At 38.2% G+C, this 27,536-nt stretch overlaps 2 protein-coding genes across 2 annotated transcripts; one reads left to right on the plus strand and one right to left on the minus strand.

Annotated features, from left to right (window-relative positions):
• Positions 1 to 1,624: 1,624 nt before the first annotated feature.
• On the minus strand, positions 1,625 to 11,521 carry tmed7 (transmembrane p24 trafficking protein 7). The gene is made up of 4 exons (XM_020920592.2): positions 11,454 to 11,521; positions 10,111 to 10,309; positions 6,039 to 6,284; positions 1,625 to 4,507 (listed from the first exon to the last, which is right to left on the minus strand). The coding sequence occupies exons 2-4, from the start codon at positions 10,261 to 10,263 to the stop codon at positions 4,271 to 4,273; spliced, it is 636 nt and encodes a 211-aa protein (XP_020776251.1). The 5' UTR covers positions 10,264 to 10,309; positions 11,454 to 11,521; the 3' UTR covers positions 1,625 to 4,270.
• Positions 11,522 to 14,010: 2,489 nt separating this feature from the next.
• LOC110156388 (RNA-binding protein MEX3B-like) lies at positions 14,011 to 27,191 on the plus strand. The gene is made up of 5 exons (XM_020920593.2): positions 14,011 to 14,746; positions 17,242 to 17,480; positions 18,784 to 18,829; positions 22,369 to 23,081; positions 24,415 to 27,191. The coding sequence occupies exons 1-5, from the start codon at positions 14,140 to 14,142 to the stop codon at positions 24,805 to 24,807; spliced, it is 1,998 nt and encodes a 665-aa protein (XP_020776252.2). The 5' UTR covers positions 14,011 to 14,139; the 3' UTR covers positions 24,808 to 27,191.
• Positions 27,192 to 27,536: the final 345 nt, after the last annotated feature.

Raw genomic sequence — 27,536 nt, forward strand, 5'->3', positions numbered from 1 at the left:
ACATATTTCAGTTATTCAGCCCTCGATCAGCCCTCTGCTTGGTCTGTGTTTAGATATGTGGCCCTTGATGAAAAATGTTTGGACACCTCTAACATAAACAAATTACAATTCATGTCTCTCTTTACTGCTGGTAGGGATCAAAGTGGTCAAAACTTGGGACATTTGTTGTATAAAATTAGGACAAATCAATGGTTTTGGATAAATCTGCTGGGACAGGGAACACAGGGCTCAAAACTGGGACTGTCCTGGGTCAATGGGGACGTCTGGTCACCCTAATATATATATATGTACATGGATGATGTGATACGTATATATTTATATATATGATGGGGTATATATGTTTATATATGTAGGGCATGTACAGTATGCAGGTGTTATTTTGTACAGTATGTGTGTATGTATGTATGTATGGATACATGTGTGTATATATATATTATAAGATTCATTTTTTTCCTTGTATTTATTTATTTACTCTTTATTTAAATTTCCCTTTTTCCTATATTTATTAATTTTATTTACCTCTTACGTTATCTGTATTACTGTATTATTATTGCTATTTTTATTATTATTTATTTTTTTTTTTATTTTTCTTTTCTCTGGAGACAATGGGGGAGGGTAATGGGAGGAGGGTTTGGGGGAGGGGAATGGTCATATTGCAATACTGCTAATTGTTTTATTCTTTCTGTGACATCTGCTTTATGTGCACAAAGTAATTTACAAAAATCCACATGTAAACGTATACTTGCAATTTTGTGTAGGTCAGTGCATACAGTTTTCTTGTAATTATAATTTTAGAAAAAGAAAGAAAAGAAAATTCAAATATGTCAACTGGACAAAAGTTTGAAGAGAAAGACATAATAAAATTACTTCACAAGTTTATTTAATCACATATTCAGTGGAATTTCCATAATTAGTCATGCAAAGATGGTAATTTAAAACAGTTAAGTGGAATCATTACTAATAATATTCAAATAACAGTTGTCTGATAGTTTCCTCTAGATTTTTAAAAATCTTTTTGAAATCTTTTATAATAAGGTCTAAAAAAGCACCCGTCTAGAAGAAACCTTGAAGAATCTATTATATTTTACATTACCGATATATTATGTGTCCTGTTAGTAAAATAATTTAATTACATATTCTAACTATATTTACATATTTTTATGATGCATTACTATTATCGAGATGAAATAAAAGAATCTATAAAACAACCATTTTTCAACTTTGAATATTTTTGTAATGGCTTTAAATTACAATTTTTACTCTGTTATTGTATTTTTGTGAGCTACTGTGTCCAAATAAATTCCCTTGTGGATCAATAATGTTGTCCAAGTCTAAGTACGCAAATTGCAATAGATATTAGAAACTCGTAGAATGTAAACATTTCTTTTTTTCATTATAATTACAAGGACACGGTATACAAAAAAAAAATGACCTTCCCAAAATAGAAAACATGTTTATAATTATGCTGCAAATGAAGTCTTTGTCATTGTCTTGAGTATGTCTCCCCCTATCTGCAAAGTCCAGTACTACAACATATTTTCATTGCATTGACACAGACCATATTGTATTTCCTTCTGAGAAATATGGAGTTTATAATTATTAATGACTCAAAACAAAGTCAACATCATGGGGCACGTTTTATTTTGGTTCCACATCAGAACTTGTTTGGTGTTTGCGATCGTAAATTTACAAAAGAAAGGGTGAAAACAAATAAGCAAAACCCAACCCGAAAAGAAGAAATGGACAGATCCCAACAACTGCTTAATTAATCACTAATAATGATGATGATTTTTGGTCACATTGGGCCACTCTGTTTTATTACAAACTAAATAAATAAAAAAATTGACAATCCGGTAACCCCAAAAATATATAACTGTATAGTATAAAACCAACACAACACATAAATAATAGGGAGATGGTGGACTTATATTGAAGAATAAAGAGTTTACTTGATTTTCTTGTTGCTCTCTTTTACTCAAATACAGTTTTATAAATAGAACAGACGTTTTGACATAGAAAAATGAATCGTTAACCTTCCATTTTGGTAACAACTCGGAGCCAACTAATTATGTAATTCTGCAAGTTAGACTGATTAAAAGACTGCTTAATGCTTATATTTTTAATTTGCGTAACCAAGGGGAATTTGAGGCAGCTGCCCTTGGTTTTGTCATTTCTTTTTTTGCTTTCTAAACTGAATGAATGACAGTAGTTTTGACATAATAAAATGATATTCACGGGGCAAAAACTAATATAAACGCTATTGTCAACAGTGGTTCTCAAACTTCTCTACATTTCTAGTTTTAGTTTGATTTAAAGACAAATATATCCAGGTTTCTGTCCTTATTTTTTTTTTGGAAATTCTTATGTAACTTTTCCTGCCAGGACCTGTCACCTGCTTTTTTTTTTTTTTTTTTTTTTTTTTAACAATAATGGCTTTCCCTTTCCCACAGTATTCCACCCATCTCCGTGGTGATTAAAGAGCTGACAACCAAGTTATAAGTCAGATCTGTGGAGAGACATGCCTGCTCACGGTAAGGGTTGTTTGTCAAGGTATTTTTAGTCATGAAAATACCTGTTACTGAAGAAATCCAAGACATAAAAGTTTAATAATAACACAGATCATTCCAGGCAAAAAAAACAATAACACCTCATGAGACAAGCGAGTCAAGGACAGCCCTGCCAGAAAAGTTACATAGTGCGCCTTTAAATCATGGCTGAGTCCCATATAAGAACTCGTACAGATCTCAATCAATTTTCACGGTGGTCTGATATTCTTTTGGTGTAAAATGTTCGAGAACTGCTCTACTATAAACACAGCAACAATCTTCTCTGGCAGTAAAAACTAAACAATTACACGTCTAAGTTTAAGCCGGGGTTGAACTTTTTTTTTTGCGACTGACTTGTCTGTAATGAGCTGGTTTAAGAACAGCGTTACTGCAGTGGGTTAAGATGGAACTCAGACAGACAGGGACGCCAAAACAAACACATTGATATGAGCCAAATCAAGGTCAGATCAGCCATTTTCATCCAGCAGCACAAACACACACGCACACACTAACGGGTAGGAAATGTAGAGTTTACAAGATATCAACATTTCATCTGTATTAAAAGATGCACTACGTAACTTTCTACTTTTCAGGTGGCAGGTCCGACATCTGCATCTTTATCTCAGTGAAGATGCCATCAGTTCTCACTCTTTTTCACTGACAAAATTTCAAAGCTGATGATTTTTTCAGGACCCAAAGTGAATTTTCCATGATTTTACAGCACCCTACATAAGATGACATAAATGTTAATCCTTTTCACTCACTTTATGGTTTGTTATTATAGTTTTTTAACATTCAAAATCCTGTCAGTGCATTTATTGTCGTCTCTTTTAAACAAAAAGGCGCAAATGTTCTGAAATAATCATAATAGCTGAATGAGAACTTGACAGAACGCTGTAGTTGCGTGAAAGAGATACTAAAATTCCATGGCTTTTCCAGGATTTCCATGGCCGTGGGAACCCTGGCTATTGCTTTGCCTTGAATGTTCCACAGTATAGCATTAAACATATCCATGTCACATCCACTGCATTATAGATGTTTTGAAATATACTGAAAAACATGCATCCCATCTTACCAGAAACCTGTAATTTGGCCTTGTCTTCATGGAGATGGATATGTTTTATGCCGTACTGTGGAACATTCCGGGCTAAGCAGTAGCATCTCCATGGAGACAAGGGATTGGTGGCCACCCCAGTAAAGAGTTACATAGTGTACCTTTAAGAAAACAGTCAAAAAGCTGCAAAGAGGAACAGAGAATTGCAGTGTAATTGTCAAAAACAAGGTGAATACTCTTCATAATTGTTATATTTACAGTCCCACCAATTTTTGTGCTGTACTTGAACCTTAACCAAGACATTTACAGGGGATATTTCAGCACTTTGCAAAAATATGATCTGATCACCGCCCACAGTTAAAGGTACATTTAGTAATTTTTCCGGTGGAGGGTCCGTCTTTACTTTTCTTTGTCTGGAATGTTTCACAGTATGACATCAAACCTTTCTAACCTTTCTTTGAGCTATAAAAAACACCTGTAATTGAATAAATGTAAAGTAGAGCTGTTTAAAGTCATACTGTGGAACATTCCAGACAGAGCAGCAACATATCCATCGACACAAAACAGGTGACGGAGCCCCAACCAAAAAGTTACATAATGCACCTTTAACTCACACATAAGTCCTGACGCAAATAAACAAACTATGTACCAGTGTGTTAGAGTCAGTCTGTTACGACCCGACGCGCGTGGTGGTGGTTTTCTTGTCGGAGAAAAAGCTCCGCAGTAGGACGACTTGGCTGATGCTGACGACCAGGAGGATGATGGCTTCTCCGATCGACCAAAACGCCACGCGAGTGTTAAGGTCCTCGGCGCGACTGCGGCCCTGAGCCTCACGGAGACGGAAATGTGTCTGATAATCAATGACTGACTTTGAAGCCTCATGAATGGACACGCAGGCCGACTCCATCTGTGAACGAGGTGCGAGGGAAAGAGGCGTTAAGGTACAATCCAGTGAGCAGGTCATTACTCTCTAATAGGTGTGGAAATGAACTGTGCCAATCTCTGCAGCAATTAAGACTTACACAGACTACAAAGCAGTTTTCAAGTCATAGAGAAATATTGAGTGTTACTTTATATCTGATTTGAGCAGTAGTTCTCTATTGAAATGACACACATGCTTCACAGGAAATGCCAACCACAGAGGAAGTGAGGGTCAATAGCACAGGGTGAATATTTCCAGACAAAATAATTTTTTCATTAAAAACACTAAGATTTCCAACTCTATTTTATATAGTAGTGAGAAGACTGTGCTGTCCAAAGTAGTTGAAAGAGCCTTTTAATGCATTACTTTATTATTATTTTTTTTTTAATCAGTTAACACTGTTTTGCTATTGTCAGTAAACAAAGTGCTTAGTGTTTTGTTGTGGCCAGGAGCTCCTTGCCAAAGCCTGATCTCGTCAGATCTCTGAAGCTAAACCGGATTAGGCTTGGTTAGTTCTTGGATGGATATCAGGTGCCACTTTGGGCGCCAGTAGCAAAAACCTGTCCTTGGGCAAGACCACCCATTCTGTCAAGTACGAACGTGGTGTGAGAGTGTTGGTGGTGGTCAGCCTCACTTCTGCTAGTCTGCCCCAGGGCAGCTGTGGCTACAATAGTACCATAGCATCACAGAGAGTGGAGTGAATAAATAATGCACCAAATTGTAAAGCGACTCTGAACGCATTATTATTATCAATATAAAATGAATAAACTAGCATGCATTTGGCAAATAAGTTTTGAGAATGATAAAAATAAACACAATGTAAATTCTCATATATTTTAAATGCGGCACTTCATGTGAGCACATTACCCTGATTTTACCGTCTTTGCACTCGCTTTCAGTTTATTTTAGAGCTGATTTTAAGATGTTGTTGTTTGTTTTCAAAGCTTTGAATGGATTGGCCTCACAGTACGTGTCAGACCTCATCCAGATTTACTCCTCTGCGTGCGCTCTGAGGTCCAAGGAACAGCTCCAGCTCGTGGGGCCTGAGGCGAGACTTAAAACTAGGGGGGACAGGGTCTTCTCTGTGGTCGGCCCTAAGCTCTGGAAAGCTCTGCCCTCCCACGTCCAAACATCGCCCACAGTGGAGAGTTTTAAATCTCGTCTTAAGACCCACTTTTATTCTCTGGCTTTTAACACCGTGTGAGTTGTGTGGTCCTCTGTGTCTTTTATTTATTTCACTTATTTACTGCTATTTTATGATTTTATGATTTTATGGTCTTGCTTTTACTTGATTTGACAAGTTTTCATATACTGGTATGACCAAATTTTAGCAATTTACCTTTTTGTTGTCTTCGTTTTATGATCTCTGTGCAACACTTTGGAAACGGCTTTGTTTGTAAAATGTGCTATATAAATAAAGTGGATTTGGATTTACAGAGTTTAGTCACACAGTGAGATACAAGCTAATAAATAACCTGCATTCACAGAAGTTAAATCCCCATAATGAGTCTCTCACCTGAGTAAGAGCAGTGACTCTGTTCTCATTGGGAAACAGAGGAGGGTCATCGCCGACCTGGAAGTCAAAGTAAACGGTTTTGTGGGTGAAGGTGGAAAACTCGTTGCTGAAGCAGAACTTGTAGGTGCCGTTCTTCGCTGCTGTGAACGTGAAGCTGTCGTATTGTTTCTTCATCTCTTTATAAAGAGTGGTGCCATCAGGGTCCTCCAAGCGACAGTCCACATCGTAATGTCCACCAGTCACAACCTAAAAAAAAAATCATTATTTAAAACTCAGAATAACATGGAAATTACAGAAACATCAACTATATACATTATTTTACAGGCTATTAGGCGCTCTGGATTATAAGACGCACTGTCACTAAATGGTGTATTTTCGAACTTTCTTCACAAATAAACCACACCTTTAAACGAAACACAACAGTTGGATGGGTCAACGGGACTTTGTTTGTGTCGTTCACGGTGACTCTGGGCTTTGCTCAGTTGTGGCATGTAGGGAGGGTGCTGTCTGGGACCGCTGGATTGTCGGCGTGTTCGCAGTGACTCAGTTGTTAAGTTGTGTCTAGAAGTGGCACATTGGACTCAATTTTTCGGTTCATTCCTCTGTTCCGTTCCTCGTCGGCGTGGAAAGATGAGTGTGTCTGCGGGTGTATTTCGCTGTGCGGTCGCTGTCTGCTCCGTGTGTGTTTGTGTGCGCTGCGGGAGGTGTGGCTTTGTAGTTTACTGAAGTCGTGCTGGGACACCCGAGTGGATTCGTGTATAGGGTGCTCTGGATTGCGGGACGCGTGGTCGTTTTTTGATGTGGTTAGAGGCTTAAGAGCACGTCTAACAGCCCGGAAAATACGGTAGTAATGCAAACAACAAGATATTACAATGGAAATGAACTGCAACTATTTGACAAGGAGCAGGATCAAGTCAAAACATTAAGGCACATTTTCATCCTAAACTCACTGAAAGTTGTTTTGAGATTGATTCATGCATGTTTCAGTAATCTCGCTTTGTCCTGCAATCAAGCCTCCATTTTCACCTACCCCACCTCCATCCCCTGCTCGGTATTTACTCGTAGTTATTTTAAAAATGCAGATTCCAGGTCATGCATACAAGGCTCAAAAATGTCACACAGCCAATTCCCTACTTTAAACCCAGCGCTTGCTTTGCAGTTCTGCAGATTTAAACAGGAAGTCAATGAAACTGTTTCTATTCTTGAGCGACTTTAGATCAATATTGTGGTTTACAATGAACAATGCCTCAATTATACAGACTTAAACTGCCCAAATTATAAAAAAAATATATGAAATTATTGTTAAAAGCTATTTATTATTTCAAGCTAATTTTTATGCACTATTAACTTGTAAGAAATATGTTGTCCTTCATGATTTAAAAGCCAGCCAGTGTTCAGGGGAAGAAAAAGCATTCATATTATCCAGAACAGAATTCTCGATCAACAATTTAACTATTTCTGTAATTTAGGGTAACCAGACGTTTGTTTTTGATCAGTTTGATACCTGCCAAAAGTAAAGAGAGGCATCAATTGTAATTTGTTTTGGTAAAATACAAAAAAATCTGTCTAAAAAACAACCACACCACAAAGAAAATGTGACTATACTGACTCACATGTTAGTCATGAATGGTCTCTGCATGACAATTTTCCTTAATTACGCATTCGTTTCACAGTTTTATTTTTAAAAAACCTGGGGATGACGCAGTTTTTTATTTTGAAATTCTGGTCACCCTACTGTAATTGATCAGCTAGAGCATGAATAATTAAAACTGAACTAATAATGGAACTGTTCTAGTATAGCATTATATTGGAAAAGCATATTTGATATTTTGTTCATAATTCTTAAAAAATCATTAAAGCCAGATCTAATACTTGCTCTCACTGGAGCGGTCGGCAGCTGTTCAACTATCGAACTCCCAGATCAATATGGTTCGTTTTGTGATGGTTTTAGCACGCAGATTAATCTTTCTAAACTCCATTTCATTTGATCTTAATGAAAGACATAATGAAACATAAACAATTAGAATAAATAATTGAATTACTCAAGGGAAATCTCAGAATATTTTCTTCTACATTTATAGATTTCTACAACTTCACAAATGTGTAAAAACTGAGCTGAAAAAGATATTATGAGGAATCCTCTTGTTGTTCACTGTTCTTTGTTGTTTGTCTGGTTTTGTTTTGTTTTATTTTATAATCTTTGTTATATTGTATAATCTATATGTACGCTTAAAAAAACAAACAAACTACAACTGTACAACAACTCACCCTCATGTAGAATAGAATAGAACAGAATAGAAAGCCTTTATTGTCATTATACACTAGTATAATGAGACGCAGAGCTGCACCTTCAAAGTGCACGCAAATTAACAGTGCAAACTTGATTTTGGTGTGGTGACAGCTTTGTTCAAGAAGCTGTCCCTAAGTCTTTTTGTTCTGGCTGGTGTGGACCTGAAGCGCCTGCCAGAAGGCAACAGGTTGAAGAGGTGGAAGCCGGGGTGGGTATTGTCCTTTATGATGTTCCTAGCCCTGCTGAGACAGTGGGAGTTGTAGACGGTGGATATGGAAGGCAGAGTAACATGTAACGGATAAACCTATGTCTCATCAATCATCTTATCACAGGGTTCTCACTCTTTTTTACTGACAACATCTAAAAACTTTTCCCTGGCTTTTTCATGACCTAAAGTGAATTTTCATGACTTTACGGCACCTGCATGAGTAGAATTAATCATATTTTTAGGGCTAAATATGAAATCTTAACCCTTTCCACTCATCTTATGGTTTGGTATTATAGTTTTTTAACATTAAAAATATTATCAGTGCTTTTACTGTTGTCTCATTTAAACAAAAGGCGCATACGGTCAGAAATAACCATAATAACCTAATGGTAACTTAACAGAACGCTGTAGTTGCGTGAGAGAGATACTAAAAATGGAATACAGTGCCTGCTCATATACAAGAGCTTTCAACACTGGCAGCATTTTCTAAAGCTTTAAAACTGTGGTTGTTCAATGCTCAAATATGTCACCATGTTTAACAAATTTAATTTTTTTTTTATTTTGAGGGGTTATTGGTTTAACTCTTGGTTTAACTCTTAAACTATTGACTTTGAACTTAAAATGAACTGTCTGAAATTAATTGCGTGTATAATGAGTGTGTTGTACGTATAGAGAGTGTGCCGGGGTCGTGTACTTTTGTGTGATTGTTGCTGTACTTTTCCTTTGTCCTGTAGATGATTTCACATCAACCTGCCGAGGGACTGAAGATGGAAATTAGCCACTTTTGCTATAATCTTTACATATTTACTCTTTTCCAGGATTTCCATGCCCTTGGGAACCCTGATATCATTGTTGCACTGCCTTCCAATGACCTCATGTTTATTACTTATCTTTCTATTTTATTTTGACTTGTACAGTTACATTTATATAGCTATATCTTATTGACATCTGTCACTTGCTATATATCTTTGCTACTTATTTAGAATGTATTATTACCGTTTATATTTTTGCTCTTTGTGATTATATTACCTATGGAGTAAGAAAGCTTTCAGAAATATTCGTGCGTACAGAATAGAAATCCGTGCGTACTTGGAAAATCTGTGCATATTTGGCTGTAGTTGCGCATAAAATAAATATCTGTAAACTCTCCAGTGAGTCCAGTCGATAAATAATGCCTGTGAAGTGACGTATTTTTGACAGTAAAGTCCCGTCTGTGAATTCGTATTCGTACTGATGAAAGCATAATCATAAATTTTCATTTCGTGATGGTAATTCTTGATGTCGTAACTTTTAAATTTGTATTCTGATGGATAAAATACACACAATATATTTTATGTACGACTGGACTCATTGGAGAGTTTATAAATATTTATTTTATGCGCAACTACAGCCAAATATGCACAGATTTCTATTTTATGCGCACAAATATTTCTGAAAGCTTTCTTACTCCATAATTACCGGTATATTGTGATATGTGAGCTACTGTATCCATGTAATTTCCCTTATGGATCAATAAAGTTTGCCCAAGTCCACGTCTGTCAATAAAGAGAAAACAAACTGAGCTTATACTGTACCTGAAACTCCAGAGTGCACTTGGTCCCGACGGTGATGTCTTCGTAGAAACACTGCTTGGCGTTGTCCGGCAGCTCAAAAGTGAGCTCCGAGCCCATCACCCACACCCACAGGAGCTGAGCACAGAGCACCTGCAGCAGCCGAGAGCCGTACATGATGGACAAAACACTCAAGTGGCTCCTGATAAAAACCACACGGGACCTGCAACAACACAAACCGACTCTATAAGCAGTGTTGGGGAGTAACAGATTACAAGTACCGGAGTTATGTAATCAGAGTACAAATTATGAGTAACTGTATTCAGTTACAGTTACTGTTTCAGTGAGTGGTAATTGGATTACAGTTACTTTGTTGAAATAAATGATTTACATGGTGGTATTTTCCTGTCACATTTTCACATTTTGGGCTAAATCCCACGTCTCCTTCCGTACTGTGTAGACATTGCCGGTCTCCTGTGCACCTCTAAACTAGAACTAAAACCAGGACTAAACCAGTCCAGGACTAAACCAGCTCTAAACTAAGACTAAAACCAGGACTAAACTAGGTCTAAACCAGGACTAAAACCAGGACTAAACCAGAACTAAACCAGGACTAAACCGGAACTAAACCAGGACTAAACTAGGTCTAAACCAGGACTAAAACCAGGACTAAACCAGGACTAAAACCAGGACTAAAACCAGAACTAAAACTAGGTGTAAACCAGGACTAAAACCAGAACTAAACCAGGACTAAACTAGGTCTAAACCAGGACTAAAACCAGAACTAAACCAGGACTAAACTAGGAACTAAAACCAGGACAAAACATCTTATGTTAAGATATCCTAGTCTTTACTACTTTACGGTAAACAGTTGCTTATTCATGGAGATTTGGGCTCAACAGCCAATTTAAAGAGAACAAACAAGAATCTTCAGGATGTGGTCGCTGCATTCATGTAGTTTTAAAAAACACGACAATATCAAGTCAAAGTATTCAGATCGATCACCTTAAGAATTACGTTACAAATTACATTTTGGGGTATGTAATCTGTAATCTGTAGGGGAATACATTTTAAAAGCAACCTTCCCAACACTGTCTATAAAATCATCATTTTATTCAGAAAACAAAAAACCCGGACATGATTATTGGCTATTAGCTCTCGGCTGCTAATAACTCACTGCTAACCGGGTCGGAGCAGCTGCTTGATGATTCAAAGAGCAAATACGTAAGTTAATGATGGTTTATTTACACACTTATATAATTTATACAACGAGGATACTTAGTTTAAACCACGTATTTTAATCCTAACTGCAGTAAATACGTCTAAATGTGATGTTTTTATCCGTTCAGTCAGAATTAGACACTCACCTCCAACAGCTCACCCGGATGTGACCAGCGTAAAAAACGACGTGTTCTGAACGTGCCCTACGATTGGTCAAAACTCAGGAAGTGAGAAGAGCGAAATCACGTGAGCCACGTCTACGGTTCTAAACATTTTTTTTTTTTTTTTTTTTTTTATTTAACCTACTCTAAGTCAACACGACAGGGGATAAACAGGGACGTGGAAAACACACAAACAGCACAGAACCACAAAAAAACAAAAAACAAAACAAAACAAAAAAACACGATACGACACACAACACACGAAAATTCAAATACACTTTACCACATAAAATATAAAATAAAGAGCATAACATAAAATGCAGACTGTTACATTATAGTTATTTCCTATTGATATTGTGTGTTTTAATCGCGTTTCTGTTTTTGTGTGTGTTTTGTGTTTGGAAATATTGTTGTATTTCGTAATTACAGTTGTAACATTTGGGTTATTTTGAGTCCATTTTGTTGTGTGTTTATGATATGTCCCCAGCATGATCAGAGTCTGAATGAGGACTTTTCTACTGGAATCACAGGTCCGCTGCTTCATTTCTTTCTTTCTTCCCCCCCCTTCTGGCTCAGTCTGTTTAATTTGGTTCCTGGTTCCAGCGTGGCTTCTGCGTGTTGTGTGTACATGATCCGGTCCAACGTGACCTCTAATTTAATTCAAAACAGAATATGCTCGCCATACACTGTAATTTTCTTCCCACGTACTCTAACAATAAGCTAAAACAACAATATGACATGACAAATTGCATCTGTACTTATTATACTTACAGATAATAAGATTATTAGTCAGAGGCATAGAAAGAGGCATTTGGAAACTTTATGCCATATAAATTGGATGAAGCTGTTAAAAAAGACCATTTCACGATTATAAATACATATTTTTTACCGTCGATATAAAATGCAAATATAAATAAAGAGCACCTGTGACACCATATATAGTTTAAAATGTGACGAAATCTTTTAAATGGCTCTAAAAATGTAAGAAAACTGCCATTATCGCAACACAAAAACATATTTTATGCTTTCTCAAACCATGTGGCTTTTTTTTTTTACTCGGTTCACAACATAATAAAACATCTATTTATGATGCACAATGTCTGTATCCAGATGTATATCATATATGTTTGGCTAGATAAATAAATAAAAAAGAGAGATTTTATGTAACTTTTTTGATGCATTGAGGTTACGTGCAGCTGTTCTGATTGACCCACAAATATAGAACAGTAGATCTCGCATTCAGCTTCTTAGCATGCTTTAAAATCACCGCCATCTTGGTAGGGGAGTTCTATGGTCTAAGCCGGTAAAGATTTTCTTTTGTAGGTAAGTGTTGTGTTTTGAACCCAGACTGTCTGAACTCAGGACTAAACCAGGATTGAACCAGGACTAAAACAGGACTAAACCAGGACTGTACGGGGAAGGAGGTGATGCTACTTGGTCTGTGGAAAAAGCTGATATCGCCTTGTCCCTTATCCAGGAAAAAAACATCCGTCAGAATTAATTTGGACAGCTCAAGCATAATAACCTACTTCCATCATAAATAACATAAAACTGCATATTTAGTAAACCTACTTTCATATTCATAAATCCAAATTCAAAATCATTATCCAAGACATCAAGAATTATCTTCAAACTCTGAAAAGTAATCCTAATATTAAATCTGTCAGAACACTCAAAATCACAGAAGAATTAGGATTTTATGTTTTTTACTTTCTTTGTACGCATTCTCTGCCTCAATATAAGTTTACAAAAAAAAAGTTAATAAATGAATAAAAATATCTCCTTGTCCCCGATTGATGTTCATTCATTCATAATTAGAACTAAATATCTTTCCTTTGCAGTTCCCCCTCAAGTAAAGGAGATACAATTCTAAATTTTTAATAAAATTTATCCTACCAATGAATTCTTCATCACATCTACATCTTTTCTTTTCATGTAGTTTGGTACAACAATTTTGGTTTGATTTTCATTCGCTGCTTCAGTCCAGGGGAATTCAATTTGGTGTATTAAGAGAAGATAAAAGGAAGGAATTTGGAATGAATACTTTATTAATCTTAGGTCATTTTTTAAATTCACAAATGTTGATTTTTTTAAGGTAAAACCAAATATAACGCACTTTAGAAATGATCTAAGTATTTTTGTTGACTCATTGAACCCGATTGAAAAAAGGGAACCCAGGTTTTTTGTATACTTTTTGTTCCATTGATTACACGCTTTAGAATTTGCCCTCATAGTTCGTCCATGAATGTATTTTTTTGTTTTGTTTTTGTTTTTATTCACAACTGTACAACTGTGATTTGAGTTTTTTGGTGCCTTTTTGTTTGTATCTGGGATTTGAAGTACTTATAAAAAAAATTATAATAATAAAAACAAAAAAAAAGTTCATTCATTTAAATCAGCGTTACTCCTGTACCAAGATGGCGGCTTTGTTGTCACATTCGTCCCAACACATGGCGGTAGTCAACGCGAGATCTACCGTTCTATAATAACTCCGCGATTGACCCAGATACAGACTCTCGCGAGATTCCGGTGAAGGGAGGGTTTTACGGCGGAGCAGACAAAACAAAAGCCACACGATTCAACCATCAGGCGCTGGTCGCTTTTTGTTTTTTCTGTACCCCCAAGACATCATTACCATCTTTATAACGATTTAAAGTGAGATTTTTGCACCATGCCGAGTAGCACGTCGTTGCTGGAGGCGGAGGAGGGCGAGTCCGAAGTGCCCCCACCGTTAGTCCACGCGTTCACCGGTATGGGCCTAGAGGAGAGCGGTACCCCCGAGCAACAAGAAGCCGATGAAAACCTCTCCTTCCACCCGCACCACCACCACCACCTCCCCGCGGTCTCCCATTTCAGCATGCTCGGTACGGTCCTGGACTTGAAGCCGCTGCCCAGCCTGCACCGATCGCCGTCAGAGGAGGACCTGAGCGGGGATGAAGACGCGGGAGGAGTCGGCGGCGGTGGCGGTGAGTGTCCCGGTGGTGGGTCGCTGCTGCTGGCCCAGGCCCACCGCCACCATCACCACCACCACCACCACAACCAGCAGCTCCAGGCCGGGTTGGAGCACGCTTCCCCGGTGGAGACGGTGCTCCTGTACACCGGGGACGAGCGGGAAGACTCCGGGATGAGCACCGTGGCCATGCTCCAGTCCGGCGTGTTCGGAGATCCGAGCTACGAGGCCGAAAACTCGCTCCTAAATCGGCGAAAAAGCGTAAACACCACCGAATGCGTGGCTGTCCCGAGCTCCGAGCATGTAGCAGAGATTGTAGGAAGGCAGGGTAAGTTATTTTTACTGATAAATCCACAAAAAAAAATCATTATCAACCCAAACTTGCAACTTCTCCCAAATGATAAAACTGTAAATATTTTGGAAAAATGCTTGCTTAAACCGGTCAAAGTTTACCTCATAACTTCACCATTCCACACTGAAGCACATATCTTTTTACAATAACATTTTAATAGCATTTTTTCGCGTTTTTCCAACAATAGATGCATGGTTTATTGTTAGCAAAAGTTGTTAGCTTAGCACATAACTGGGTCACCACCCAAAACACAAAATCATCCTGGAAAAGTTTGCATTTCAACCAATTTTTCTGTTTTTTTCACGTGGTTACATTAATATTTATATAGACAGCAAATTAGTGTTTTGTTTTTATGAGTCATAACAGTGAACATGACTAAAATGTATCTGATTTTGCCACCTCAGCTCTGACTAAATCATTGATGTGGGTATATTTTTTCTTACAAAACCTGTTTGATTGTCCTCCGAATGACAAATTGAAATGCCGTCTTCCAACTTTCAATAGAAACAGTTTAAGGAGAAGATGATTACACAGGATATTGAAAATGAAAGTACTTAAATAACAAAAGAAATCATAGAAAACATTAACGCAAGGTTGAATTATCAAAAATGAGAAAGTAGGAGGGTTTGGTGAGTTTGTTTTGGTTGGGGTTGGATAAAAAATACTTAACGTTTTATTTTAAATCTGCTACAAAAAGTCAGAGAAGATATAAGCTTATTTTTTTTATTTATTCATATCCATACAATATTATAGTCTATGTGTAGATGTAAGGATTATGCGACTTAATGAAATTACATGAACCAATACACAATTTTAACAGTTTTTAAATGAAACCCCATTCTTTCTCTTTGCATAATAACCATACACAATAGGCTGAGTGCAGAAGAGCTGGAAAGTCTTATGTCTTGGTGAAGCAGATGGGGGAGGGTGCACACAGACTGCAGTGTTGACAACAACAGGAAATGGGTCTGGTAAAGCCGGACTCTCATCCACAACTGAGAGCAATTTTAAATGTCCTATAGTGTGGTAATTTCTGAGTGGCATTGTTGACAGGGCATATATTTTAAAGGGTCCATACTGGGCTTTTTAAAAAATGTATGTTATAATGTTGTTTCCTCATCAGAAACACACCTGGAGTTGTGTTTTTGTTTCATACACACTTGTTTAACACACAAATACTGCGTAGTTCTGCTCTCAAACGGACACTCTGTTTCATTTTGTGACGTCATGTGGTGATACAGGAAGTGCTCCACTGTTTTTAAACAATATACACCTTCACTAGAATCATTTGGATAATTTCTGAACTGAACTAAACTAAAGGTAAAACGTGGAGCAGAGCATTTTGAGCTTTCGGAGATGTAGACAGACAAATAATAAATGATTTCTTAAACATGTGTGAATGAAACGAAGGCAAGGCAAGTTTATTTGTATAGCACAATTCGTACACAAAGTAATTCAAAGTGCTTTACAGAAAAAGAAATACATACAAATCACAATCAAAACTAATCAAAACATGCATAATCATAAAGATTAAAATTTAAAAAGGTAGACATAATAGATAGAGAGAAGAGAAACAAAACAACTTCAAGTTTTTGATGCAGTAGCAACAATCTAACTTTTTTTTTTTCTCTTGCGTCATGATTAGATTAGTTATTTCTGTTTTAACAGTAGAATTCTGTTCAGAGTTCACATTTTTAAACGCGGTAACAACGACTGACAAAAAAGCCTGAAACACGAACTGACAAACTAACACAAGAGTCTCAGTTCAGAACATGTTCGTGCAGATCTGATTCAGAATAAGACAGAATGGTTTTTGTTTGTGGAGGAAATTACTGTACTTCCAAAATTGTAGCCTTAATTCTTCTAAATCGCATTTTAGACAGAACTTGTTGTTAAAGTAGGTGTGAAAATGTTGACCTTTCTCTTCTGTTAATGTGTCTTCAGATAATCAATGTTAAGATTACTATGAAAACTAGACAACCGAAGTTGAATTATGACTGTAGTATTGAAACTGGTATTTTTCATGGTTTCAGAATTATTTATTTATTTGAATAGGTCCAAATACAACAAGGTTCACCAGTTCCCAGAAGGTCTTTTAAAACTTATTTCCGATTAAAACTTTAAAACAGGTAAGATTTCTCTAAAGAGCAGTAGGGATATTTATAGAAAAACAATAAATACACTGAGTTTCTTAAGCAAAAAGTGACCCAACACTGAACTCTTCTCTGTTTGCCCAAGTAATCTTCGTCACAAAGACATTTTCAAAGTATTAAGTCAGTCATAGAAACTATTATAGTGATTTGCTTGACCCAATCCCCAACAAAAATCCAACGGATTTTATGGATTATATGTTTGGAGAATTCTTTTCAAATGGCGCCCTCGTTATAGTATGGAAAAAAATAATAATAATGAGGTTTCATTTTGTCAATATCGCCCGTCCCTCCACCTAACTGTGTTTACTTTTACTCCAGGTTGTAAGATTAAAGCGCTCCGAGCCAAGACCAATACCTACATAAAGACTCCGGTGAGGGGGGAGCAGCCGGTGTTTGTCGTCACCGGGCGGAAGGAGGACGTGCTGATGGCCAAAAGAGAGATTCTGTCCGCCGCCGAACATTTCTCCCTCATCAGAGCCTCGCGGAACAAAGCTGGACCCCTGACGGCGGTGACGGGACCCGGGACCCCCGCCCTGCCCGGCCAGACCACCATCCAGGTCAGGAAATGTCAAACGTATTGCTCGGTTCCAGATGACAACTCAATATTTTATAGATCAATAATATTTAATACAGATGGAGGGAGCTGAAATTGATACTGAAATTGAGTTTTATGATCTAGCTGCTAATAGAAATGATCAGGTTCAACGTTTGTGAATTTACTTCTTACTTAGTACAGTGTGAACAACAGAAAAATCAGGCTCTTGACCCTCCACCAGGAAGTAGAACATCATCACTTTCTGTTATCTGAAAAAAATCAATAGTGTGAATACACATTACTGGTTAAAAGTTTTAGAACACCCTAATTTTTCCAGTTATTTATTGCAATTTCAAGTTGTGCAAGTCCAGTGAAGAGCTTGAAATGGTACAAAAAAGAAAAAAAAAAAAAAGAACAAAACACAAGTCCCAGCTCTGCCAAAAGTACCTCAGGAAAAAAACAACAACAAGATGGTAAAACTTGATAATGGCCGTTTCCCGTTTACATAACTGCATACTAACTGAACCAGGACCAAACTAGGACTAAACCGGTCTCAATTCTGGTCTGGTCTTGGTTGCAGTCGCAGTCTTAGTCCTGGTCTGGTCTCAGTTCTAAACCAGAACTAAACCAAGAATAAACCAGGATTGAACCAGGAGTGTCGGGACAGACCGAGAGGTGCGCCCGCCTAGACTGTTGGGTGACCGGGGCGGACAGACACCGGGGCGGACAGACACCGGGGCGGACAGACACCGGGGCGGACAGACACCGGGGCTTACAGACACCGGGGCTTACAGACACCGGGGCTTACAGACACCGGGGCTTACAGACACCGGGGCTTACAGACACCGGGCACAGACACCGGGGACAGACACCGGGGCGACACCGGGGCGGACAGACACCGGGGCGGACAGACACCGGGGCGGACAGACACCGGGGCGGACAGACACCGGGGCGGACAGACACCGGGGCGGACAGACACCGGGGCGGACAGACACCGGGGCGGACAGACACCGGGGCAGTATCGACATTCAATATATGAAAGCTGGAAGAATATATTTTGGGCGTGGGTACTTTTACTTTGCAATAGTGGCGTGATTTTTAACCATTTTAATGTAATACGATAATGATATTGTCTATTTAAAATCGGTTTACTGACATTATCTTGCTTTGTATCAGTAGCTTAAAGTGGTTTCAGTATTAATGTTTATCTCTCTAGCAACATATCCTGCTTCAAAATGTCTTATTGTGACGGGTTTATACCGATTTAGTCTCTTTAAAGGTGTTTCTACTGAACCACGTCTTTACCATTGTTGTGCTTTTGGCAGGTGCGGGTGCCGTATCGTGTTGTTGGGCTGGTTGTTGGTCCAAAAGGTAAGTTCAAATGTTTTTTAGTGAATATATTAGTAATAATTCTCCAACCAGTTTATGTTGTCAACCCTGGGAAAGACTCTTTACTCTCTTTTCTTTATCGTAAATAGACTTTTGTGAGCTTTTAGACATGTTAAAATGTTGTTACCTCATCAAAAACATACTTGGAGTTGTGTTTTGTTTGAGTATATTATTAGTCTGATGTCATGAAATTGTAGTTTTAGTTACAGTTTTTACCTTAGACTTAGACAAACTTTATTGATCCACAAGGGAATGATTTGGACACAGTAGCTCACACAACACAATACAATAATAAGAGTCCAAATCCAAATCCACTTTATTTCTGTAGCACATTTTACAATCAAAACAGTTTCCAAAGTGCTGCACAGAGATCATAAAATGAAGACAAAAAAAAAGGGTAAATTGTTAAAATTTCATCATACCGGTTCTAAAACAATAAAACCAGTAAAAGCAAATAAAAAGCAAGAACCATAAAATCGTAAAATAGCCGTAAATAAGTAAAATAAATAAGAGACACAGAGGAGTAAAGAGTAAAAAATATAAATGGTAATAATAAATTCTAGGGATGGGCATGATTAGTCGATTAAACGATAACTGATCATTAAGAATTTCGTCGATTACGTTCATTTTTTTTCGACAAACCGAATGTAGGTTACTTTGCGTAGTTTGTATATTCCACCGAGTCGTGTCCTTTAGTTCGACAAGCTAAACCACATTGGCGCAGAAGAGTGTTTTTTTTTCTTCGCTTCGTTTATGCAAATTAGCCATGCGGTTTTAAGTTTCGTTTTGCAAAGCTGCATTAAACACATTATAATGTCAAACGGGCTGATGTGGCTCTAGAGTGGTTACGGTTTATATGTCGTAAAATTGAATTTATTTATGCGGATTAGTAGTGCAGATAGTAATAATAATGATGATAATTTTATATTTAAAAAAAAAAACGTTAAAGGGATAGTTCAGGTTTTTTGACATAAATCTGTATGTCATCCCCGTGAGCAATGTCGTGCATCAACACTGACGTACCCCCAAAAGCGTCCGGTGAGCCGAGACCCTGGCCGATTTCGGTGCTGACGAAAGTAGTCCGGCAAGTTGGCTGGGGACATTAAAATAAAGCGTTTTTCTTCTCAAAACAATCTGTGTTCAAAAGAGTGATACACTTGCATCACAAAACCATCGTCCTCAACAAAGTCCAACCTCATAATCGCTCTGCACTATTTTCTCTCCGTTCATATCGCTGCGCGCTGCCGCCAGGTTTTATATAGGTATTAATTGATAATTGATCGTTAATTCTAAGAAAATTTTATAGAATGCCCATCCCTAATCAATTCTAAATAAGTGGCAAAACCTGGAGCAGAAAGTAGAGATTAAGGTTGCAGAGATTCAGCGCTGAAATCATCCAAATCATTCTGGTGAAGCTGAGTTTAAAAACACAGTGGAGCACTTCCTGTATTGTGTTTTCTGCTTGAGAGAAGAACTAAATATGTGTAAATATGCTTTGTTTGTGTGTTTAAACGTGTGTGAATGAAACAAAAACGCAACTCCGGATCTGTTTTTCGACGAGGAAACGACATTATAACATCAGATCAGAATCTAGAGTAATACGAGCTCTTTAACAGTCTGTGAGAGCGACAGCCTCACTTCCATCTGTCTGCTGCGGGGCTGGGAGTGAGTGAGTGAGTAATCGACAGTGAACAAGAATTCTAAAATGACTTGTCATGTTTGGGAAGTGAAATGCAGTTACAACGCTTTATTCTTTGCCTATAAAATGCTGTAAAATCATTTGAAAACGTATTGTAAAATGAGCATTGTCCTGTAGTTTCCCTCCCTGCGTTTAACCTCTTTCATGTTGACATTACCACCTCGGTGTCAGGAAACTCTTGGGTTGATTTGTAAATTGAACAGTGGTAATTCTCAACCATGTGTTAGTCAGGAGAGGGCAGGACGGACACAGGCCTTATTTGGACTGGATCTGACACTAGTTTTTCTGTTTGCCTATAAAAAGTCTACATAGTCTACATTCCCCAATGAAAATGCCAGGTATTTTTACATTTTTTTTATTTGGTATTTAAGATTTTACTGTAATTTGTGTGGCATCAGTTTACATTTGGTTCATTCATAAACCAAAATATTGATCTTAAAACAGCTTAGTACTAAAAACTGGTTCACTGACTTCCTGTTTAAAATTGCAGAACTAACATGCCCCACCTTTAGTTACAAGCAACAGATTCACGTTTAGTTTAGTTTTTTTATGTTGAAAAATGGTTATGTGACTCGGAGCTTGAATTTTCAGTGGTTGGAGGGAGGGGGGATAGGTGAAAACTGCAAGAGCACTCAAGACTCAAATCAAAATACAACTTCATCTAAGCCAGTGATAAGGGAAAATTAAGCAAAATGAATCCAGAATCAGCTTAGACAGAGAGATTCTTTATTGATCCTCGAGGGAAACTATTAGAGGTGTAACAGTAAACAAAAATCACCGTTGGTACCTTGGTTTTTGAGGTCACAGTTCAGTTAATTTTTTGTACAGTTTGGGAACAAAACATGAAACCATTTGCTTGTTGTTTATTTGTGTTTTTATTAAACCAACAATTTGTTTTGCATTTATTTTATTTTCCTGTTTGTAAAGTGCTGCTTGGTTGTACCATTAAGTTAAATAAAATATTCTCAAATAAGCAACAAATGTATGAAATATTATTATTTTAAAAATTAATTTCTTGTAAACGGTAAACACAACTTTTTCAAAAAGTAAAGCGCAACACGAACAGTTCCAGTATGAAGTTTTACTCAATCTTCATATTTTTTTATGATGATTCCGTGCGGCAAGAGGTGAAAGTGAGGACTGGGGCGCAATGACCATAGTTTTGCGAGGATTCACTTGGTTCGGCGAGACGTAGTCAAGGCGGCTGCCCTAACTATAAAGCGCCGCAGGAAACAGTGCTCCAATCACAGACGAGTTTCCTTGTGAATATTAAAGAGCCGAGCCTTTTGTGTAGCTGCATATGTAGTGGTAGAATGTAAACGCGCACAAATTGCACAAACTCCCTCGTGCACAGCTCTGCACTGAACCGAACGTCCCATGCCGAAACGGTTCGGTACAAATACTTGTACTGTTACACCCCTGGAAACTATCAAATGGTCATAATTGTTGATCAGCCAAACATAACAGAACGCTACAATGGCATGTAAATGAAGAAAACTGGGACATTCTCTCATTTTTCTTACATTTTGTCAGACTTTGTACTGCGAACAGAGCCCACCTGAAGTTGTACTCGCATGTTTCCAAACATCTTCCTGGTTTGTGACGTAAGCGTGAATAGAGTCTGTTACCGAGAGAGGGGTGGCAATTTTTCAGTATTTAGTGAATTGGAACCTTTGAACACTTGAGCAGCATGAACACTTACTATTCGGAATGTCGGTCTATCGGGTCGGCAACGTCCATTTAGTTGAAACCTCTACGTTGAACCACTACTGGACGAACGAGTGATTACTTTGTTTAATTGTCCTTGTATTGTATCTTCCAGGAGCCACTATCAAACGCATCCAGCAGCAAACCCACACTTACATCGTGACTCCCAGTCGCGACAAAGAGCCAGTGTTCGAAGTCACCGGAATGCCCGAAAACGTGGACCGCGCCAGGGAAGAAATCGAAGCCCACATCGCCATGAGAACCGGAACCTGTGGCCCGATCGAAACCCCCGGAGCGGACAACAACGACTTCCAGTTCAACGGCACGGATGTCAGCTTCGAGGGTTCCTTGACGCCTCTCGGGCTGGGCGAAGGCGGGTGGCTCCAGGCTGGTACGTCCTCCCCTAATACTGGGTCAATCCTCGCACTGAGCATCGATAACAACCAGCGAATGAAAAGCAATATCAACAATGGCGTAAGGATGTCTTCCACGTACCGAAATGACAGCTCCAGTTCGTTGGGGAGTGGTTCGAGTTCAGCCGATTCTTTCTACAATGGAAACCGCGCTGTGGCAGACTTGAGCCCAACCTGCCTTTTCAATGCCAACTCCAACAATAACAACAACAGTAATGGAAGTTTCTGGTTTGGAGAAGGCGTGCTGCCCGTGGGGTCCGATGATTTGGTAAGCCTCGGGAGCGGAAGTTCGTCCGGATTCGACCCGTTGACCATATCCACAGCTCCGGCGGCGTTCTCACCCGCACAAGGCCAAATATGGAGTCCCTTCATGGACACGCCCACTTTCCAAACTCTGGATACTCGCCAAAGCCAAGTGAGTGAATCTACACTGTGGGAATGGAAGGGTTTGTGTTTATGTCAACTGATACTTTGCGGTGACGTCACACTGGGGATGTTCTCCGTGTATATCTACTGATATTATGTTCAGCAGTTACCATGGTAACACAATGTACACGTTAGAAATTTAATTAATGGCTGTATCATCACTCTGCCTGTAATATTCCAGTATTCAATTACAGTTTTATAGCTCAAAAATACCTAGAAAAACAGGCATTCTGACTGTGAGCGGAGTCACCCCTCCACAGATCTGACCTGTACCTTGGTCTGTAGGGCTGGGTAACATTAAGAAGTTGCCAATATGATACATATGATACATAATATGTAAGCAGCAGAACACAAGAAACTTAGAAAGCTACAGAAGTTGTTCAAAAAACATTCAGGCTTGTTATATATATACAATATATATAAATAATTTTTTTTGTACTGTTAAACTTGGTTTAAGGATACAGTTCAGGGGGACTTTCCAGCTGATTTCCGATACAAGACATAACTCGATACATAGGCCATGATACAATATGTTTTTCGATACAGTGCACTTTAGATTCAACACAGTTCGATACAATATATTTCAAAACAATTTTATACAGTTCAGTAAAAAAAACGAAGGCTAAATCATGGCTCTGATACTAAAAGTCTTTATTAAACCACTAAATACATATGAAAAACACCCATTTTACTCACAATAGTGAAAATGTCGACCGTATCACATAAACAAGTGAACTTTCTCCAAACAAGCAACACTGTTATAGCTCCTTTACAAAAAAATTAAGGGAAAAATCCCGCACACCGTCTTACTTGCAAATTGTGAGATTTATTAGGGCAAAACAGGTTTGCCTGACGAAGGCCTAGTGCCGAAACGTTGCACAGTTTGTCCTAATAAATCTCACAATTTGCAAGTAAGATGGTGTGCGGGATTTTACTATGTTCTTGGGCTGTTCCCTCTCCTCTAATGCACCTGTCTTAATTGATGTGCGAAGTTCTCATTCTTTTACAAAAAAAATGTGTAGATTATACCAAAAAACACTCTTGGTGATATATCAATACAGCAGCCCAGGAAATCAATACTCTATCGTCAAATTAAATAATACGATATATCGATATTTTGATATTTTTGCACACTCCTATTGGTCTGGTTTGATCATCGTGAAGAAGGAAAGGTTTAACATCTCCATGGAGAAAAGCATTTGACAGACCCTCCACCACAAAAGTTACACAATGCACCTTTAACTGTGTGTTTAACTTTAGTCACACGAGCAATGCTTTAATTAACTCCCTGTTCACTCTCTGTTCTTCATCTTTGTGCACAGATGAGTCAGCCTGGCACCCCTCGCCTCTCCCCCACCTTCTCCGGCCCCGAAGCCCTGGAGCACCCTCAGGCCCAGCGGGTGCAGCGTCGCCCCTTCTCAGCCTCGGGAGCCCTGGACGCCCACCGCTTCCCCTCCTGCGGCTCCGCCTTCTCCTCATCCAGCGACAGCACTGCCTCCTCGTCGTCCTCGCCCCCCGCCCTGACCTCCGGGGGCAGCAGGGGGGCGGAGGTGTGCGTCCACTGTCTGGAGAGCCAGGTGATCGCCGCGCTGGTGCCGTGCGGCCATAACCTCTTCTGTCTCGATTGCGCGGCGCAGATTTGCCGAAGCGCCGAAGCGATCTGCCCCGTGTGTCTGTCCCCGGCAACGCAAGCCATCATAGTACGCAACATGTGATTTATTATTTTTATTTTTTAATCTATTAGATCTCAAAGGCACGTTATCGTCTTTCCCCAACAAAGAAAATTGCAAAAAGATCTACTTGAGTTAACATGACTATGACTTCCAAATATTCATCCTTATTTGAGTAGTTTTTACGAATTTCTATTTAGTTTGTTAGTCAAGCTTTTTTGAATTGTTTCAGTCCTGAATTTTGTTTTTTAAAATGCATTTCACCCATTATATTTTTATTTTAATCTTGTTTTATTTTTATGTAGTCAACCCAAAACGAATCAGAGGGTAGGTAAGACAAACAGAAAGTTATTTTTTTTTTACTTTCTGGTTATTACGGTCTTAATATAAACATTTTATTTCAAAATTCACAAAAAATCTGTGAAATGGATTAAGAAAATTGCACTGAAATTGACTAATTTGACTGGAAACAAGAAAAATGGATTGAAACAAATTGAAAAACTACACAAATTAAAGTGAATATTCCGAATTCAGGTCATTTTAACTCAATATTTAGATTTTTTTTGCAGTTTCCAAATACGTAATGGTTAACTAAAGCAGTATTTCATCACCCAGTTGAGTGGGGACTTAAAACTGATCAAGGAATGATATTTATTTAACCCATTCATGTGCCTGCTCTTGTGAAGGTTTCTTCCACAACTGATTGATCAAAGGGAGGGATAGTGGCCCTCTCTGTAGCAACGGGGGGTGGGGCGGGGTATAATGTCTTTATTATTATGGGATTCAATTTGCGTTCAACTCCTTAAAATGTGTAACGAAACTATTTGCCTACCTTTTTTTTTTTTTTTATTTAGGAATCATTTTAAACGCAAATTGCCGCCTCCGGAGTTTAACGTCCTCACGCGCTCACCAGGAAATGTCAAATTTTAAAATGCTTGATTACATGAACTCACTCCAAACCAACTTTTTGTTTTAAGATTTATTTAAAATGTTATAAAAGTAAATTGGAATCACATGCATTGTCATCAGACCTAGTTGAGGCTTTTTTAAGTACTTGTTTTTACGCACCCAATATGAATCAGACAGTGGGTAGGACTTAAACTACAACTCAATTTTATTACTTTCCGATTACTCAATTATTTTTGGAATTTCAGCCCGGATGGATAAGTTGGAAGCGCCCTTGTTTTTACTTGGATAATAACAACGCCACAGATACTTAATTTTGAATAGTTTACAATAAAAGCGTGCCTAATTTCATACTAAAATTAGCTGAATGAAAAGTGTTGCTCTGAATTTAGACTCGTGGCCTTCTTGAAAAGCCTATAATTTAACAAAACTGACCGTAGGAATAACACTTTTCACACACACGCAAAAAAAAAAAAAATCAACATTTCGGTTTGACAGTATTCAGAAATATTCACTCACTCAAATTCACAAGGTAACATTTTTTTATTTTTGTGTGTGTGTGTCTCAAGAAAACACAAAAAAATCTTTGTTAAACTTATTTTATTTGATTTTTGTTTGTTTTTAAAAAATATTTTACTTGAGTTTGAGCCAAAATCAAACATTGCTGGTACTTTTTTAAGCATTCCTCGCGTCAACTGCAAATGACAAAGATGAAAACTTTACAGCCGTCTTCTGTACTGTACAACTGGACTGAGTTTAACTTTATTTTTATTTGCAGAATGAATACACTGCAGCAAAAAAAATAATTATCTGGAGCTGAAATGACTTGACTGAAAATATCTAGAAAATATTTGATCGGATTGGATTTGACAAGTTTAGATTTATTTAACGTTTAACTTGCATGAAGCCATTTCGTTCTTGAAATTCTGTACTTGGCTTTTTTTTTTTTTTTTACCTCACTAACAGATAAGTCAGAAAAATAAAAAAAAATTCTAACTTGAACAAAATAAATCTAAACTAGTCAATACAACTTAATATTTTTAATTTAAGTCATTTTACCTCAGATAATTTTTTTTTTTACAGTGTATTCATTGACCACTGATTTTCAATAACACTGGGATGCAACAACTTAGGATCAAGGCCATTTTTCAAACATTCACAAACTTCTTTTTTAAACTTTTTTCCAATAGGGCCCTATGCAAAACCCATAACATGATCTGTTTCACTGCAGTACTGGTTACTGGTGACGTTAGAATAGAGTAAAAGAATCTGTGTGTCGTTCATTTGTTCGTTTTTTAGTTTAAAACCAAAAAATAAGAAAATGAAAAAACAACAGTTTTCTTCAATATTTGTCTTCAAAACCAAAATGAAAAAACGGATAAGGATTAGTTTTTTTCATTTTTTGATTTTGTGTTTAAATCAATAATGGAGATAAATGTTTCTGTGACTTAAACTTTGCGTCGTAAACGGAGTGAACCAGGACTAAAACAGGTCTAAACCAGGTCTAAAACAGGTCTAAAACAGAATTAGAATTGAACCGAGTCCCCGGTCCGAGTCCCCGGTCCGAGTCCCCGGTCCGAGTCCCCGGTCCGAGTCCCCGGTCCGAGTCCCCGGTCCGAGTCCCCGAGTCCCCGGTCCCAGTCCCCGGTCCCAGTCGCCTGATCACCCGACAGTCTACACGGGCGCACCTTCAGGCCATTCTCGATTTAATCCTGGATTAATCCTGGTTTAATCCTGGTTTAATCCTGGTTTAATCCTGGATTAATCCTGGTTTAATCCTGGTTTGGGACTGGGACTGGGACTGGGACAGGGACCGACACCGGAAGCAGACCAGGACAAGAGGACTGAGACGGGGACCGGATCGAGAC

This window comes from Boleophthalmus pectinirostris, unplaced genomic scaffold (genome assembly GCF_026225935.1).
Source record: "Boleophthalmus pectinirostris isolate CB_2022bp ecotype Guang Dong unplaced genomic scaffold, ASM2622593v1 HiC_scaffold_4, whole genome shotgun sequence".
Taxonomy (NCBI): domain Eukaryota; kingdom Metazoa; phylum Chordata; class Actinopteri; order Gobiiformes; family Gobiidae; genus Boleophthalmus; species Boleophthalmus pectinirostris.